Raw genomic sequence first — 17,835 nt, 5'->3', positions numbered from 1 at the left:
CTGTGCGAACCCCGCCGCCCGGGCTCCCTAGTAACTCCCGCCTTCCAGGACAGCCTGAGGACCCAGGAGCCGAGGAAAAGTAGGAAGTGGGAGCCATGGAAACGGCGGAGGGAGGGAGGGAGGGAGGGAGGGGGAGACGGAGCGAGGGAGAGGGCCGCCGAGAGAGGTGGGCGAGGAAGGAACCTCCCCCGACGACGGCGCGAGGGCGCTCCTCCGATGACGTCACGCGGCCTGCGGTGACGTCACGGCCGTGACACGCCAGTGACGCCGTTGCCGCGGCGACTCCTCGTCGTCTCCACCCCCTTCGCCGGCTCCCCCCCTCCCCCCCTCCCCGCCCCGGGTCCTTCCCCGGATCCCCTCAGGCTCGGCTGCGCCGGGGGCCGCGGGCCGGGAACCTGAGGTGGCGCCGGCGCCCTCTCTCCCGCGGCGCCGCCCCGGCCGCCCCTCTCGCGTTGCCCGCGCCCCCCGCGCCCTCCGCCCCCGCCTCCCCCCCGCCCTCCGCCTCCCTTCCCCCTCCCCGCCCAGCAGCGGCCGCTCGGGCCCGGCTTTCGGTTATAAGATGGCGGCGCTGAGCGGCGGCGGCGGCGCGGAGCAGGGCCAGGCTCTGTTCAACGGGGACATGGAAGCCGAGGCCGGCGCCGCGGCCTCTTCGGCTGCGGACCCCGCCATTCCTGAGGAGGTGAGTGCCGGCGCCCCGCCCGGCCCCGCGCTCGCCGGCCGGCCGGTGTTTACGGGGGGGGGGGGGGACGGAGGCGGCGGCGGGGGGCTCGGCGCCCCTCGGCCCGCTGCTCCCACGGGCTCCGCGGCGCGGGAGGTGGGCATCACCCGCGCGTCCCTCTCCGTCACGCGGCCCTGGCTACGTAAACACACACACACGGCGGCCCGGGGGGTTCCCTGCTCCCCACCCCGGACGGGGGGATCGGGGCGGTGGAGGGGGCAGGAGGCGATCGGAGGGGCGAACCTCGGGGGCTGGTCGGGGAAGGTCACGCCTGGCTGAAGTGTCCAGCCCTGCGTCCCTCGGATGTTTTCGCGTTTCGGGGGGTAGGAGTGGGTGGCGGCGGTGTCACCGAGGTCCGTGAGCGGAGCCAGGACCCCAGCCCGAGTTACCGCCGGGTGTAATTAGTACACGATCATGGGGATGACGGGGCGCAGCGTCTCCCTCCCTCTCCCCCCCTCTCTGCTTCCCCCCTGCCTTTATTCCTCTCCCCCCCTCCTTTCAGGCCGCTGTCCCCCCTCCCCGTTTTCTACGTGGTCGGGGGCATTTCTCTTCACCTGTTTGACCCAGAGGATGGTTTTGATTTAGTCTTCTACTTTTCCACCTCAGATCGCCCCATTTCCGCCCCATTTCCCATTTTGGCATCCCGGTCTTTGGTCCTTGGTTGGTGCCCAGTCGCTGTCTGTTCTCCCCCATCCCGTCCTCATCCTCCGCCCCGGCGCCTTGCATTTTCCAGTCGGACCTTCCTGCCTGTTAACCTCAGCTTCCACGGAAGAGCGTTTTACGCTTCTCCCACCCCCAGCCTCTCGAGGCCTCCGCCTCCATCTCCATTCCAGCGCTCCCGAACGTCGTTATCTCTTCTTCTCGTCACAAATCCTTCTGGACACTTCGGAGCTAGCTACTCACTTTCCGAACCCTGAAGCTGTCAAGATACCATCAAGTTTCACCTGGCTTTTGCACCCTTGCACTATTGGCACTTCGTGGCTAGTCCTTCGGTGTGTGTTCACACCTCTTTATTCCATTTTTTTTAAAGGATAGCTTTGATTGATTTCTGTTGTCTTCTCTCAGCCTGTGTTGCATTATTCAACTTACCGTCTTTTTGTCAATTTAATAGACATTCTCTTTACCACATAAAGTTGCTACATGTAGTATTTTGGTATTTGATTGCATAAAATAGTACACTGTTGTGTTTTTAAAAATTGTTATTTTAAAGGTGATGTACAGAGGGGTAACAGTTTCATAAGTCAGGTAATGAGTAGATTTCTTTGTGAACACTTATCTCTTCACTCTCTCCACTTTTTATGTTTTACAAACAACAATAATATGGGAACCGTGCTTCACAGTTATTGATTAGATAATGTAACTTCTGTTGACTTTGCCCAAAGTATTCTTTTCGGTTACTTAACCTTTTATTTCCTAACCCTCATACACTGATTGTTTCTTTTCTGCAATTTTCTTTTACCTGTTTTAATGTCTTTGGAGATTCTGCTGATATACTTCTATTATTTTATATACTTCTATTCTTTCACAATCTTGTTCTCCTTCCCTCATTGTTCTGTTTCCACTGCTTTTTTTTTTTTTTTTTTGCAATCTCTTATATCCTCTCCACTTTCGCCCAAAATGTGTCTGTACCATCATTTGATCTAGGCAAAAAAATTTCTCATACTTTTTTCTTACTTAAAATCATTCCACTGTCTAGTTTGTATTTCTGCTCAGGTAAGTTTCTATCAATAATATCTGCTCATTTATCTCAGCTTCTTGGATTCCAAGGATAAAGCTCTTCCCTTCATCAATTTCCTACTTTAGTCTGTTTCCCTTGTCCCTAGTTACCATTCATTCTGCCTTGTTTCCTGGCTTTTGCTGTTTAACTTACTGATGCTTCCTCTTGTCTTCCTCACACCTCCAAATTCCTTCTTATTTATAAACAGCTTTGTTCTGTTGACATGGAAATTTATTTTTAGAATACATTGTTTTTAATGGATAAATACTAGGGGGTCACATCTGCTGTCTATTTTCTTCAGGAATGAGATATTGCCTTTGTGTTACCAGGCACAGGTGCCTCTGGGGTTTGCTTTTACTCTGCAGTACATGTGTGATTTTCTTGAACTGTATCCATGTTTAAGGCCTACTATAGATAAGAATGGATGTGTTAATGGTAGGGACTAACTAATTCTCTATGACAGGGAGAATTTTGTTACAGTTTGCAAATTCTGTAGAGAAGCTTTTTATTGTTACATTTCTGCTCTGTTATCTTTACTTAAAAGGGCCAGATTGTTGGACTATATACATCCTGAAGCTTCTGATTCAGGAAGGGGAGCTTTAAGCTTTAGGGGCCATGGCTTTATGTGTTTGGTACACTTCCTTGACAATGATCAGTTAGGGCCTCAGAAGCTCTAAGTTAATGAAGTTAAATATAAATTGCCAATAATTAGAAAGTGTGTTTGGATCTTCTGAAACTTTCCCGTTGACCTCTTCAAGTTTTAGTGTTTACTGTTGAATGGATTTTTGTTCTGTAAGAGCTGGTAATTTATTTGGAGGTGGATAAAAGTTATAAAAGTGACTTCAGTCGAATGTAGATAGAAGTACTACAGATAAAAGAATTCCTCTAAGAAATAATTTAAAAATTTAAATTGTTATTAATTCAGAAGATACTGAAATTGAACATACTTTTTTTTTTAATTACTGGTCCTGCAGCTTGAACTGAGGGCCTGGCCCCTATCCTTGAGCCTCTTTGTGCTCAAGGTTAGCACTCTACTATTTGAGCCACAGCACCACTTCCATAAACTATAGTCTTTTCTGTGTATATGTATGCATGTATATATGTATTTCCTGTACTGGGGCTTGAACTCTTGACCTGGGTTCTGTCCCTGAGCTTTTTGCTCAAATTTTGTACGCTATAACTTGAACCACAGCTCCACTTCTGGGTTTTTGGTAGTTAATAGGAGATAAGAGTCTTAGGAAGTTTCCTGATTGGGCTGGCTTTGAACCATGATCCTCGGATTTCAGCCTTTTGAATAGCTAGGATTATAGGCGTGAACCTCCAACACTGTTTTCCTTATGCTCACTTAAAGGAATATCTTGTCATTGTTAACTACATGAAATGAAAAATTGTCTGCATAATGATTTATTTTCAATATTTGGCTTAACTGCCAGTAAAATACTAGCTTTAAAAAGGTTGCAATGGGAAATTGCAGATTCACTAAAAACTCCCCAAACCAAACTACAATTGTAGAAGGAATGCATATTCAAAATTTGAAAAACTTTGGAAAAATACAAGAAAAGTCATCTATAATCTTACAATCAAGATATAGATACACATTTTCCATCTATTCTTTCTGTATTGCACTTACTTCAAGCTGTTCTCTTTTTTGGGGTGGGGAGGAGGGAAGGAAGGTATAGAGCCTGAACTCAGGGCCTGAGTGCTATTCCTTACGTTGGTGATCAAGGCTAGCTGTACCACTTTGAGCCACAGTGCTACCTACTTCTGGTGGTTAATTGGAGATAAAAGTCTCCTGGACTTTTCTGCCCCAGCTGACTTTGAACCGTGATCCTCAGATCTCAGCCTCCTGAGTAGCTAGGATTATAGGCATGAGCCACAGTCACCCAGCTTGCACTTATTCTTTATTGTGTAATACACTATATGATTTTGGAAAATTTTAAACAATATAGCAAAACTTTTTATCTATCATTAGATAAAATATGATTTATTTAACTGATTGTTTTTGGGGATATTAGGTTATTTTTAATTCTTGGCTGTTATCAAGCATCTTTAACAAGTAATGTAGATTTTAGTATTTTAAAATGTTGGTGGGGAGTAAACAAAGTTCTTATGTATTTGTACTATGTAAATGCCCAAAAGAGACTATTCATCAACCCACAATTAAATGAATAAGCTTATACTTAAACATTAACTTCTGTCCATTTATATTTTCCTCATGTTATTTACTTTCCGTGACCATATGGTTTGATATGGTATATGGCATAATATGATTATATGGTGTAATAAATACATTTATCTAAAAAAATGTGTGATACCAGGGTGTAATATTTACTACCTATTCCTCTTACGCCATGTTTCTTACAAACACATTGTAATTACAATTGTATTATTTTCTGTTTTTAAGATCTCTTATCATCAGTATTGGTTAAGCCATGTAATTATAATAATGCATTGACTAGGGAATATTCTGGAATGAGATCTCCTTTATAATGAGGCTACTGTATTAAAACTCATCTTTGTGAACCATACCAGTTGGATTGCATCATACCCCCTAAAAGTGGTATTCTCACTAAGGTACTGCAAATGCAGTTCTTGCTTAAATATATTATTCAAATGTTTCCTTTAGGCAAAAGTTATGCAGTATCTGTCTTTGGCATTTCCATGTTCTCTTCTTCTACCTTTTTCTTTCTCCTCACTTAAAGAACTTCTTCCTTTAGATAACACTCATCCTTTTATTTAGAAAGTTATCTGGTATCAGTCATTTACAGGTTGGCAATTGTCAGCAAGCAGATGAGAAAGGAATGTTAGGCTGAGTGCTTGAATTATTGAATGTAGTAAATTGTGGTCACAGATTGATTTTATTTGGACACTAGGCCAGGAAAATTAGAGTAACCAACAAGAGCATTCTGACTTTTCTTGTTATTCTGTCCTCTGCTTTCCTGATTTGGATAACTAGGAATCACAACAGGCCGATAGCAGCTGGCAACCTGTCTGTGTTCTCTTGAGTAATGGGGAAGAAATTCAGTGTTCACTGTCTTGTGTGTGGATTTGTTCTTGTTGTTTTTATATTTGTATTTACTAAGACCTGTTACCTACCAAGTTGTACAATAGGACAATATTTTAGAATTCTTTTTCTTTTTTTCTTTCATTATGGCATCATTTTCTCCTTTGCGAAGTGGCATTTTGTTTCTTTGAAACCTTAGTAGTAATTGAGCTGAGTACTTAGTGAACTTGTGTCATAATCCACTTGTTTTATGAAATCTTATGTGTTCCTATTCTTAAATTTCTGCCAAAAATTATCATTAAGTTTTTCTTTGTGTTTGTGGCTCTTATTCTTCCTCAAATTTTAAGTTGTTGTAAGTTCTTTACTGTTTATTTCACCTATACTGATTATTTTGTAAAGTCAGAATTAGAAATAATAATACAACTTATGACTTAAAAATAAATGGGCCTATTTGGAAGCTTTTTTTTTTTAAGGTTAAGCAGTATTATTTCAGTTGTATTGTTACATATAATTTCATATTCGTTAATCAAAAATATAATTTCATTTGTTCCATTCCTTTCTTAAATATTTCATAGATGACTTGATGTGTTGTGGGAGATAGTTTTTTAATTTTCTTTTGTCTAAGAACCTAATTTACTATTATGCTTAATGAACATGGTAATCAAAAGAAGCTCCTATTGCACCCTTCACTCTAACATTAATTTTTTTTAACCTTTATCCTTTGAGATTATTTTGTTTTTCATGTTTTCTCTTGAGCTTAAAAGAAACTGTTATTCTTGTTCCTTCTTATATCAAGTCTTTGCATTTGAAGGAAATTGGATGCCCAATAATTCCTTCTTGGACCCTGGGAATGCCCTTGATACAGAATATAAAAATTGCTTTGGGGGCTGGGAAGGTGGCTCAGTGGTAAGTGCTTGCCTTGCATGCATGAGGCCCTGGGTTCGATTCCTCAGCACCACATAAGCAGAAAAGCCGAAGTGGCGCTGTGGCTCAAGTGGTAGAATGCTAGCCTTGAGCTGAAGAGCTGAGGGACAGCACCCAGACCCAGAGTTCAAGCCCCATGACCGACCAAAAAAAAAAAAATTGCTTTGGCCAGCTGCTGGTGGCTTTTGCCTATAATCCTAGCTACTCAAGAGGCAGAGATCTGAAGATCGCCATTCAAAGCCAGCCTACCCAAGAAAGTCTGAGAGACTCTTATCTACAGTTAACTGCCTGTAAACTGGTATTGGTAATATGGCTTCAAGTGATAGAACACTAGTCTTGAGCAAAAGAGCTCAGTAATAGCATCCAGGCCCTGAGTTCAAGCTCCATGAGTGACCAAAAAAAAAATTGCTGTGAACTCAATTAACTTTATATCTTCTAGAAACTAAACATCAAGTGAAGCTTCATTTTTATTCTTATTATGTAGCTATCGTTATTGCTAACACTTTTGAGACAGTTGTATCATAGCATGATGATTTTCAAAGTACTCCAGAGCTCCAGGACAAGTTTTAGAAAGTTTTACAGCTGTAAGAAATACACATTTTTATGCAAATAAAGATAACCCTGAGATACCACCTTACCCAGTCAGAATGTCCCACAGCCACAAATCAGCCAACGACAAATGCTGGAGGGGATGTGGAGAAAGAGGAACCCCATTACACTGCTGGTGGGAATGTACACTTATACAACCACTTTGGAAAGCAGTCTGGAGGGTCCTTAGAAAGCTAAAGATTGACCTCCCTTACGACCCAGTCATCTACCCTGAACAACAGGAACCAATATACAAGGACACGTGCACCTCCATGTTTATTGCAGCACTGTTCACAATAGTAGGATATGGAAACAACCCAGATGCCCCACTACAGATGAATGGATCCAAAAATTGTGGTATCTATACACAATGGAATATTATGCAGCCATTAGAAATGACAAAATAATGGCATTTGCAGGGAAATGGATGGAGCTAGAAGGAATCATGTTGAGCGAGGTAAGCCAAGAGCAAAGAGACAAATGGTACATGGTCTCCCTGATAAGTGGATGCTAAATCCAAAATGTTAGGTGATACGACAAAATTAACAGGACTTAAGAAACAAAGAACTCCCACTCATCTGATTGAACCACTACTAAATATCCCCATGCTGCTGATCACATGTATGGTGTATATGTGTACACCATTATATGTTATAGACTGTGATAGACAATTTGCTCCAGGAAAGTTAGAATGAACTTGTGACTTTAAATGAGTATCATTATTCCACAATACTGTGAAATTTGGGAAATTATGTAATCACTTAATCACAATCAAAAAAAAAAAAAAAAGAACCTCGGGGAAGGTAGGGAGGGAAGGGATGGTAGGGGGAAAACAATGGTGGGGGTAACAATGCTCAATAGGAAGTGTACTCATTACCTTCCTCATGTAACTGTAACCCTCTGTATAGTATCTTTACAATAAAAAATAAAAAAAGAAATACATATATATATTTTTTTTTTTTTTGGGTCCGGTTGTGGGGCCTGAACTCTGGGCCTGGCCACTGTCCCTCAGCTCTTCAGCTCAAGGCTAGCGCTCTACCACTGGAGCCACAGCGCCACTTCCAGCTTTTTTCTTTTTGCTTATGTGGTGCTGAGGAATCGAACCCAGGGCCTCGAGCATGCAAGGCAAGTGCTCTACCACTGAGCCACCTTCCTAGCCCCCAAAATGCACATTTTTATATGTAAAATAGTTTTTCACTTTTTTTTTTTGGTTGGTCATGGGGCTTGAACTCTGGTCCTGAGCACTGTCCCTCAGCTCTTCAGCTCAAAGCTAGCGCTCTACCACTTGAGCTACAGCGCCACTTCCGGCTTTTTTCTTTTTGCTTATGTGGTGCTGAGGAATCAAACCCAGGGCCTCAGGCATGCAAGGCAAGCGCTCTGCCACTGAGCCACCTTCCCAGCCCTATCTTCATCTTCTATAAAAGCACTTGGTACATAGATAGGTACTCAGATATTTGGTGAAAGAATGAATGAAAACATATTAGGTTTGAAAATTCATTTTTCTCTACCATTTTATATACATATATTAAATATATAATTTTATATCTAATATAATTTTATATTATAATAACATAATATAATATATATAATATAGTATAATATAATATATAAATATATATAAATACATATATATGTAGTTAAATCCTAGTTAAAATCAGCTTACATAGTTGACAACCAAATTGGTAATTTGAAAATCACTGTTTTGGAGGTTTCAAAAGCTTCCTTTTTCTCTCCTTCCTCTCCTCTCTCTTCTTTCTCATTCACTCAGTAGTGCTGGGGTTTGGACTGAGAGCCTTGCACTTGTCAGCTGCTCTACCACCAGAGCAATAATGAATGAGTGCTTTGGAGCTTTTGTGTTTTAGCTATTTGGAGGGTAGGGTAGAGCCTTCCACTTGTGCTCAGGGCTAGCCTAGGGCTATCCATCCCACTAACTGCCTCTGCATAGCTAGAGTCAAAGGTATGAGCCATAATAGCTGACTTATTTGTTGAGATGGGGGGGTCTCATTAACTTTTTGCAGCTGTCTGACCTCAAACAGTGATCTTTGGGATCTCAAGGGCTTTCGTGAGGAGTTGCCTTGAGGCTTTGTTTAATGTTTACGCTTTAATTATTGAGGTTTTTTTAGTCTGCTTTATGTGTTGGTTTTCTTGAAACAAAAAAGGGTTTATGGCTGTAAAATCCTTGGAGCTACTCTGTATAGTTTGAATTTTCTCATGTTAAAATGTATAGAAATGTTCAAAAATTGGTGTTTAAAGCAAGGGTCAGCATTTTTTTTTTTGTTAAAGGTTGGAATGGTAAATATTTTACACATTATGAACCATAGGGTTCTTGTCATAATTATTCATCAATACCAGTGTAGCTCAAAATTAGCTAATAGCCCATAAAAATGAATTATTTTGTTTGTGTTGCAGTAAAACACTTTTATGGACAAAAATTTTCTTAAGAAATAGTCTTAATTTTTTTCAACCACTTAAATATGTAAAAGGAATTCTTGCTGGCTGTATACAAAACATGTGTTAGACTAGATTTATTAGTTTATGGATTGACGTTCCTGACTCCTGAAGTCTCGAAGAGAGCGCTGTGTTCTATTTGAAGTTTTAAAATGAAAAAAAATAAAATGAAGACATGGCTTCAAGGAAAGTCCATAATTCCATTTACACATAATACTTTTAACATATAACTGAGTTTTGACAAGTTTGTTAATAGTCATGTAATTCCACCATAATCAAGATGTAGAACATTTTCATTATGCCAAAATGTTTTCTATTTCTTTTTGCGTTCAATTACATTTCTCATCCTGTGGCAAACTCTAATATGATCTCTAGTTTTGCATTTTCTAAAAGGTTATAGCAGTGGAATAATATCTAATCTTACGTATTTGGATTCTTTGACTTAGTCTGATGTTTTTGAGACACATCATCATATGGTTGCAGTATAAGTAGTTTCTGTTTATTGCTTAACACTAGTCTATTGTGTGAATATACTACAATTTGTTAGACATTTCCTAGGTGGTAGATATGTGTGGTGTTTATAGTTTTTAGCAATTATGAATCAACCTTCTGTAAACATTTGGATTCAGGTTTTTATTTGGAGATTCCTTTTTGAATAAAGAGACTAGAAGTGGGACTGTTGGCTCATAAGTTTATAGGAAATTGTCAAACTTCTAAAGTGGTATTGCATTTTGCATTGCTGCCCAGACAATTGATAGTTCCATTTACTCTTTTTTTCTTTTCAACACTTGGAACTGTCAATCTCTGTTTTAGACATTCTATTAGAAATGTAGTAGTAGTTTCTATGCTTGCGTTATTTAGTGCTGGTACTGAGGCTTGATCTTAGGTCTTCATGCTCACTTGGCATTTTTTCCTGAAGGCTAGCATTCTGTCACTTAAGCCACATCTTCACTTCCAACCTTTTGCTAGTTAGTTGAAGATAAGAGTCTTATGGAAAATAAGCACTGGTGGCTCATGCCCTGTAATCCTAGCTACTCAGGAGACTGAGATCTGAGGATCATGGTTTGAAGCTTGTCCAGGCAAGAAAGTCCAGGAGACTCATATATCCAATCAACTACTCAGAAAAAGATAGAACTGAAGTTGTGGTTGGAGCAGTAGAGTGCTATCCTTGAGCACAAAGTTCAAGCCCCAGGACCAGCGCGGGAGAGGTGAGGGAGAGAGTCTTACGGACTTTTGTGCTCAGGTTGGCCTCAAACCTTTTGAGTAACTAGGGTTACACTTGTGAGCCACTGGCATCTAGCCTTCATTGTAGTATTAATTTAATTTGCACTTTTCCTCATTTAGTACCCATACATTTTCATTGGTGAAGTGTTTAAACAATGTGTTTTTGTGTATATTCTTACTGGGGAATTGTGAGGTGATACATAGTTATTCAGTTTCTCAATTTGTGTATGTGTGTGTGCGCATGTGTTTGTGTGTGATCTGGGCTTGAACTCGGGGTCTGGGCACTATCCCTGTGCTTTTTGTTGTTGTTATTGGTGTGGGGCTTGAACTCTGACTCTTCAGCTCAAGGCTAGCCCTCTACTATTTGAGTCTAGCTCAAGTACTTGAGTCACAGCACCACTTCTGGTTTTCTGGTGGTTAAATGGAGATAAGAGCTTCACAGACTAACTTTCTCAAGGTTGTCTTTGAACCGAGATCCTTAGATCTCAGCCTCCTGAGTAGTTAGGATTATAGGCATGAACCACCGGCACCCAGCTTGATTTTTTAATCTTGATCCTCAGATTTTAGCTTTCTGATTAGTTAGGATTACAGACATGAGCCTGGCTTTTATTATTTCTTTTTACAGTTCATAGTGTGTTCTTATGTAATACATCTTAAAAGTCATAAAAGTTGTTTTTGTTTTTTTCCCCCCCAGCTGGGAATGTGGCTTAGTGATTGAGTGTTTGCCTAGCATGCATGAAGCCTTGGGTTCAATTCCTCAGTACCACATAAGCAGAAAAAGCTGGAAGTCGTACTGTGCCTCAAATGGTAAAGTGCTAGCCTTGAACAAAAGAAGCTCAGGGATGGTGCCCAAGCCCTGTACTCAAGCCCCTAGGACTTCCCTAGAAATTCTATGGTTTCAGAATTTCTTGTTTTTATTATTGGTCCTAGGGCTTGAACTCAGGGCCTGGGCACTCTCCCTGAGCATTTTTGCTCAGGGCTCGCACTCTGCCACTTGACAGCTCCATTTTTTGGTGGTTAATTGGAGAGAAGTCTCAAAGAGTTTCTTGTTTGAGCTGGCTTTGAACTACAATTCTCAAATCTCAGCCTCCTGAATACTTAGGATTACAAGCATGAGCCATTGGCACTGGGCCAGTTTTAGATCTTTGATCCATTTGGAGTTAATTTTTGTATATAATTAATAATTTATATCTTCTGTTCTTTTGCATTTCAGATTTAACCACACACTAATAAATTGTATATAAATATATAAGTATCTCTCTCTCTATGTGTATATATATATATATATATATATATATATATTATATATTGTGTTGGCGTGGCCCCATCTACTCAGGGGATTTAGATCTGAGGGTCACAGTTCAAAGCCAGCCTAGACAGAAAAGTCTGTGAGACTCATCTCCAATTAACCAGCAAAAAATCAAAGATGGAGCTGTGGCTAAAGTGGTAGAGTACTAGACTTAAGCACAAAAGCTCAGGGACAGCCCCCGAGCCAGAGTTCAAGCCCAGGTCTGAGATGTGCTCTCTCTCTCTCTCTTTCTTTCTCTTTCTCTCTCTCTCTCTCTCTCACACACACATACACACACACACAGTCACACACACAGACACACACACACACACTTTGTGTCTGTAGCTGGGCACTAATGGCTCATGCCTGTAATCCTAGCTACCCAGGAGGCTGAGACCTGGAGGATCAAGGTTTGAAGCAAACCTGGGCAAAAAATCCAGGCAGAAAAAGACATGAAACTGTTTCTAAAATAACAAAAAAAGCAGTGCTGGAGGAGTGGCTCAATTGATAGAGCTCCAGTGGAGCAAGCAAGTCAAGCTAGTATGAGGCCTGAGTTCAGACCCTACTACTAGCAAAAGCAAAAAAAAGTGTCTGTATTGAACATGTACAAACTTCTTTTTCTTGTCATTATTCCCTAAGAAATTTATTATAACAACTATTTGTATAAGCATTTTCCAATGTTGGTAACTGAGTAGGTCCTGGAATTAGTCATGCAGTTACTTAATACCTAGGATAGACCCTTTATGTTTTGTGAAGTAAGGGTTGAGGCTCTCTCATTCTTTTTCATATGAGTATCCAAGTGTTTCACATTTGTTGAAGTCTCACCTTTTTCTATATAAGTACTTTGGCACTTTTTAAAAAATCGAATTGGGAGTCTTCATTAAAAGGCTGGCAACTGCATGGTGTACTCCTGTCTCAAAGACCAGCTACTCTGGCATTTTTTGAAACCAATTCCTTGTGTTTGAGTTTTTGATTCTGCTCTTTTACTGATTTGTATGTAAGTTTTTAAGTTAGGTGAAGTCCAGTTCAGAGAACTAACACTTTGAAAGTTGATTTTTTTAAATTTCTTAACTAGATTAATCCAAAGATTACTCTAGATTAATCTTAATTAAAAATTAATCCAAAATTAAATTTCCTAATAAGCAATAAAGAAGATATTCTAGTATGTTAGATAAAAAGTTATGGCTCAAGTTGGTAGAGTGCCTGCCTAGAAAGTGTGAAGCCCAGCCGGGCGCTGGTGGCTCACGCCTGTAATCCTAGCGACTCAGAAGGCTGAGATCTGAGGATTGTGGTTCAGAGCCACCCCCGGCAACAAAGTCTGTGAGACTCTTATCTCCAATTAACCACCAAAAAACCAGAAGTGGCGCTGTGGCTCAAGTGGTAGAGTGCTAGCCTTGAGCTGAAGAGCTGAGGGACAGCGCCCAGGCCCAGAGTTCAGGCCCTACGACCGGACCAAAAAAAAAAGAAAGAAGGAAGGAAAAAGAATTCACATCTTTTTAATCTAAGGTAGAAAATTATATTGTTATGTATGGTGGTGGTCACAGCTCTGTCCTTTTCACTGGGTCAGTGAGTTACATAGCCCTTGTTTTATTTTTATTTTTTTTCAAATTTTTTATTGTGATTAAGTGGTTACATAATTTCCCAAGTTTCACAGTATTGTGGGATAGTAAAGCTTAGTTAAAGTCACAAACATATTCTAACTTTCATAGGACAAATTGTCTATCATGGTCTATAACACTTATGAGTTCTATGAGCTTTACAATACAGTTATTTCTTCCACATTGGGTGATATGTACATTTCTTTTGTATAGCATCAGCTGTTCCCTCTTTCCCACTTGTTCCCTCCCTCCCATTGCTGCCATTGAATTGCTTAGTTCATTTTGATCAATGTCCAGTGCAGCTGATGGGTCCTGCTGTTGTATGTTTTTCCCTGATTCCCTCTAGTTCTGTGTCATCGTCCTGGTTTCCCTCTGGTGTGCACATATATACCATACATGTGATCAGCAGCATGGGGGTTATTTAGTAGTGATTCGACCAGATGAGTGGAAGTCCTTTGTTTCTTAAGTCCTGTTAATTTTATCATATCACCTAACATTTTGGACTTAACATCCACTTATCAGGGAGACCATGTGCCATTTGTCTCTTTGTACTTGGCTTACCTCACTCAACATGATTTCTCTTAGCTCCATCCATTTCCCTGCAAATGCCATTATTTTGTCATTTCTAATGGCTGCATAATATTCCATTGTGTATAGATACCACAGTTTTTGGATCCATTCATCTGTGGTGGGACATTTGGGTTGTTTCCATATCCTGGCTATTGTGAACAGTGCTGCAATAAACATGGAGGTGCGTGTGTCCTTGTATACTGGTTTCTGTTGTTCAGGATAGATGCCTAGAAGTGGTATGACTGGGTCATAAGGGAGGTCACCCACTTTGTTTTAAATTATACTACTAGTAGTTTTTTTACTGCTCAGTGGTAAAGACATTTGTATAATATAAAATGTTGTTTCTAATCATGATCTTCACTTAAGAATTAACAACGACTCAGGAGACCCATGTTCATAGAAAATAGGTCTAGAATACCTACCCAGTACCAAGTCATATGAGTTGGAAATACAGAAACTTGTCTAGCCTTTTGCTTTGTCAGTACCTGATGTTTGAACCTTGGGTCTTAAGCTTGCTGTTAAGACTTGAGCCACATTCCAAGCCCTTTTTGCATTGGTTATTTTTTTCAGAGTGAATCTCATTTTTGCCTGGGGCTAGTCTGGAATTTAGACCTTCCTATCTCCAACTCCTCTGTATCTGGAATTGCAGGTTTGCACCACTATATGAAGCCAAAGGGGTCTCACTAATTTTTTTTGTTTTGTTTTGGCCTGTGCTGGTCTCAAACCATGATCCTTCTATTTTTGCCTCTCATTTAGCTGGATTATAGATGGGCATCACACTCAGCCCTGTCTAGGACTTTTAAAATGTAAAAAGTATCATTTGCAGATTCTGAAATTCGACTTTCAGAGAAAGAGAAAAAAAATTGGCTCACAGTTTCAACTGTTAACTTACTATATTTAAAAAATATATAGATATGATGTCCATCTCCTTATTGTAAAAGATACTTTGCATTTAAATTAAGAAATAATTTTGTTTTAGGCAGACTGATGACTGTGGTTTATCATAGGATATATATATATATATGATATATATAATAATCATAGTTTCTTAATAAGCTGTGGTTTGAGAATTCAGTTTGAAGCTAGCCCAGGCAAGCAGATCTATAAGATTCTTTATCTACAATTAACTAACAACAAGTTGGAAGAAGTGTGGCTGTAGGGCCAGCTTTGAGTGCACAAAGTCACGTGAGAATGAGAGGCTCTGAGTTCAAGACTGAGTTCAAGCAGCCATATTTTAAGTTTGTTTTTTTATGTAGTTTTCATTTCTAAAAGTTTTAACAGGGATTTATTTTAGTACAACACAGAAGGGAGAAATAGAAAACAAAAACATTTTCTGGTCCATTTCCATGAAATAAGACTTAAAAGTCTTTGGGGGCTATTTGTTTTATTTGTTTTTACACTAAAATATACCACCTTTAATGACACTGGAAAAATTACTTTGTAGCTTTATAATTGCTTAACTAAAAACTTCAGGATGCTTTTTAAAAAGTAATAGGAGGGGGGCTAGGAAGGTGGCTCAGTGGTAGCGTGCTTGCCTTGCATGCATGAGGCCTCTGGGTTCGATTCCTCAGCACCACATAAGCAAAAAGAAAAAAGCCGGAAGTGGCGCTGTGGCTCAAGTGGTAGAGTGCTAGCCTTGAGCTGAAGAGCTGAGGGACAGTGCCCAGGCCCAGAATTCAGGCCCCATGACTGGACCCAAAAGAAAAAAAAAAAAAGTAATAGTAGGGTTTGTACTAAGGGTCTCACACTTGCTAGGCAGGCTTTTTATCATTTGGATCACATCCTTGGCCCTTTTTTGCTTTACTTGTTTTTCAGATAAAGTCTCAGATTTTTGCTTGGGCAGACCTGTACTGACAGTATATTACCACTATGGCCAGTTGCTTGGTTGAGATAGAGTTTTTGATAATGTTAGTGATATTTTTAAGCCACTAAGGAGTTAAATCTGAACTGGAAACATTGACACATTTGGTAAGCAAGTGAAGGGATATAGGTAAACCTATTAATACAGTAGAAAGTCTATGTTTCATGGTTTTAGAGGAAAAATGATTTTTAAAAAATGGTCAGTATTAGCTTTGCTCCCAAACTATATTTTTCATTGAATCATCTTATAGAACAGTAGATATGTATGTATCCAATAAATATTTGAGTATCCATGCCAGGTATTAAGAATCTGAGTGCTAGGCTGGAAAAGTGCTTGCCTTGCATACATGAAGCCCATAAGTAGAAAAAGCTGGAAGTGGCGCTGTGGCTTAAGTGGTAGAGAGCACTGGCCTTGAGCTGAAAGGCTGAGGGACAGCGCCCAAGCCCAGAGTTCAGGCCCCACGGCCGATGGGGGGGAAAAAAAAAGAAAGAATGAATCTGAGTGCTTAGGGATATATTTCAAAACCAATGTTTGTATCCTTATCTAGCTTCGTTCTGGTGGAAGTATGTACATGTTGGGGAGTGGAAAACAGACAAACCATAGACACACAAAGAGGAAATTGTACAGTATGTTCAAAGTAATGAGTACTATGGAAAAATCAAGTAAAGTTGGGTAGGATTGGGAGAGGTAGATTAGTTTAAAGTAGGGAGATCAGGTAGACCTCAGTTGAAAAGGTGGCATTTGAATAAAAACTTTAGTTCGCTAATAAGCATAACAAACAGAAGAATTAACTAGTTCAAAGTGTCCTGTCCGTAATACGCCTTGTTTATTCAAGAAACAGGAAGAAGCCAAAGTTTCTAGAGTGACTCAAAAGACAGTTAATAGTAGGAACTGAAATTCAAGAGAGATGCTTGTATGACCTAAAGACATTGTAAAGACTTTCACTTATGCTTTAAAGAAAAATGAAAGCCCTTCAAAGTTTGAGCAGTAAGAGCTGAGTGATATTATCTCACTTTGAGGGGGGGGGCACTGCATACTGGAGTTTGAACTAAAGGTTTCTTGCTTGCTGATCTCTACTGCTTTAGCCCTGTCTCCAAGTCCTTTTTGCTCTGGCTTTTTTTTTTTTTTTTTTTTTTTTTGTGCTGGTCCTGATGCTTGAACTCAGGATCTGGACACTGTCCCTAAGCCTTTCTGCTCAAGGCTAGTGCTCTACTGCTTGAGCCACAGCTCCACTTCTGGCTTTTTGGTGCTTAATTAGAGATAAGGGTCTCACAGCTTTCCTGCCTAGACTGGCTTTAAACCACCATCCTTGGATCTCAGCCATCTGAGTAGCTAGGATTATAGGCAGGAGCCACTAGTACCCACCCACTCTGGCTTGGCTCCTTTCCCTTCCTTCCCCTCCCCTCCTCTCCCACCTGGGCACTGTCCCTGAGCTCTTTTGCTCAAGGCTAGCACTCTACCACTTTGAGCCACAGCTCCACTTCTAGTTTTTGAGTGATTAATTGGAGGTAAGAGTCTCTTGGGGACTTTCCTGCCTGGGCTGGCTTTGAACCACGGTCCTCAGATCTCAGCCTCCTGAGTAGCTAAGATTACAGATGGGAGCCACAGCACCTGGCCACTCTGGCTATGTTTAAGCGGGGGTCTCAATTTTGCCTGAGCTGGCCTGGACCGTGATTCTCTTATTTATGCTTTCCACTGTAGTTAGGTATGACAGGCACATGCCACTATGTCAGTCTTCCCCCATTGAGATTGGGTTTAGAGACTTCTTTTGCCATAGCTGTCTCTGCATCCCAAGTATCTTGGATTACAGATGTGAGCCATCAGCATTCAGCGCTCATATTTTAAAGGAACAAGCTGTTTGCTGTATGGAAACTAGACTATAAAGGGCAAGATAG

At 40.7% G+C, this 17,835-nt stretch overlaps 1 protein-coding gene across 2 annotated transcripts in view; it reads left to right on the top strand.

The window, feature by feature from the left end:
* The first annotated feature begins 534 nt into the window (after positions 1-534).
* Braf (B-Raf proto-oncogene, serine/threonine kinase) overlaps positions 535-17,835 on the top strand; it is a 140,760-nt gene continuing 123,459 nt past the window's right edge. For both annotated transcript variants that reach the window (XM_042677234.1, XM_042677233.1), the window contains exon 1: positions 535-679. In XM_042677234.1, coding sequence (XP_042533168.1) covers positions 560-679 — 120 coding nt within the window. In that variant the 5' untranslated portion in view covers positions 535-559. The remainder of the gene's footprint in view (positions 680-17,835) is intronic.

This window comes from Dipodomys spectabilis, unplaced genomic scaffold (genome assembly GCF_019054845.1).
Source record: "Dipodomys spectabilis isolate Male_0828 unplaced genomic scaffold, ASM1905484v1 ptg000034l, whole genome shotgun sequence".
NCBI lineage: Eukaryota > Metazoa > Chordata > Mammalia > Rodentia > Heteromyidae > Dipodomys > Dipodomys spectabilis.
The sequence above is the reverse complement of the archived record's forward strand: the minus strand, read 5'-3'. Positions and strand labels throughout refer to the sequence as shown.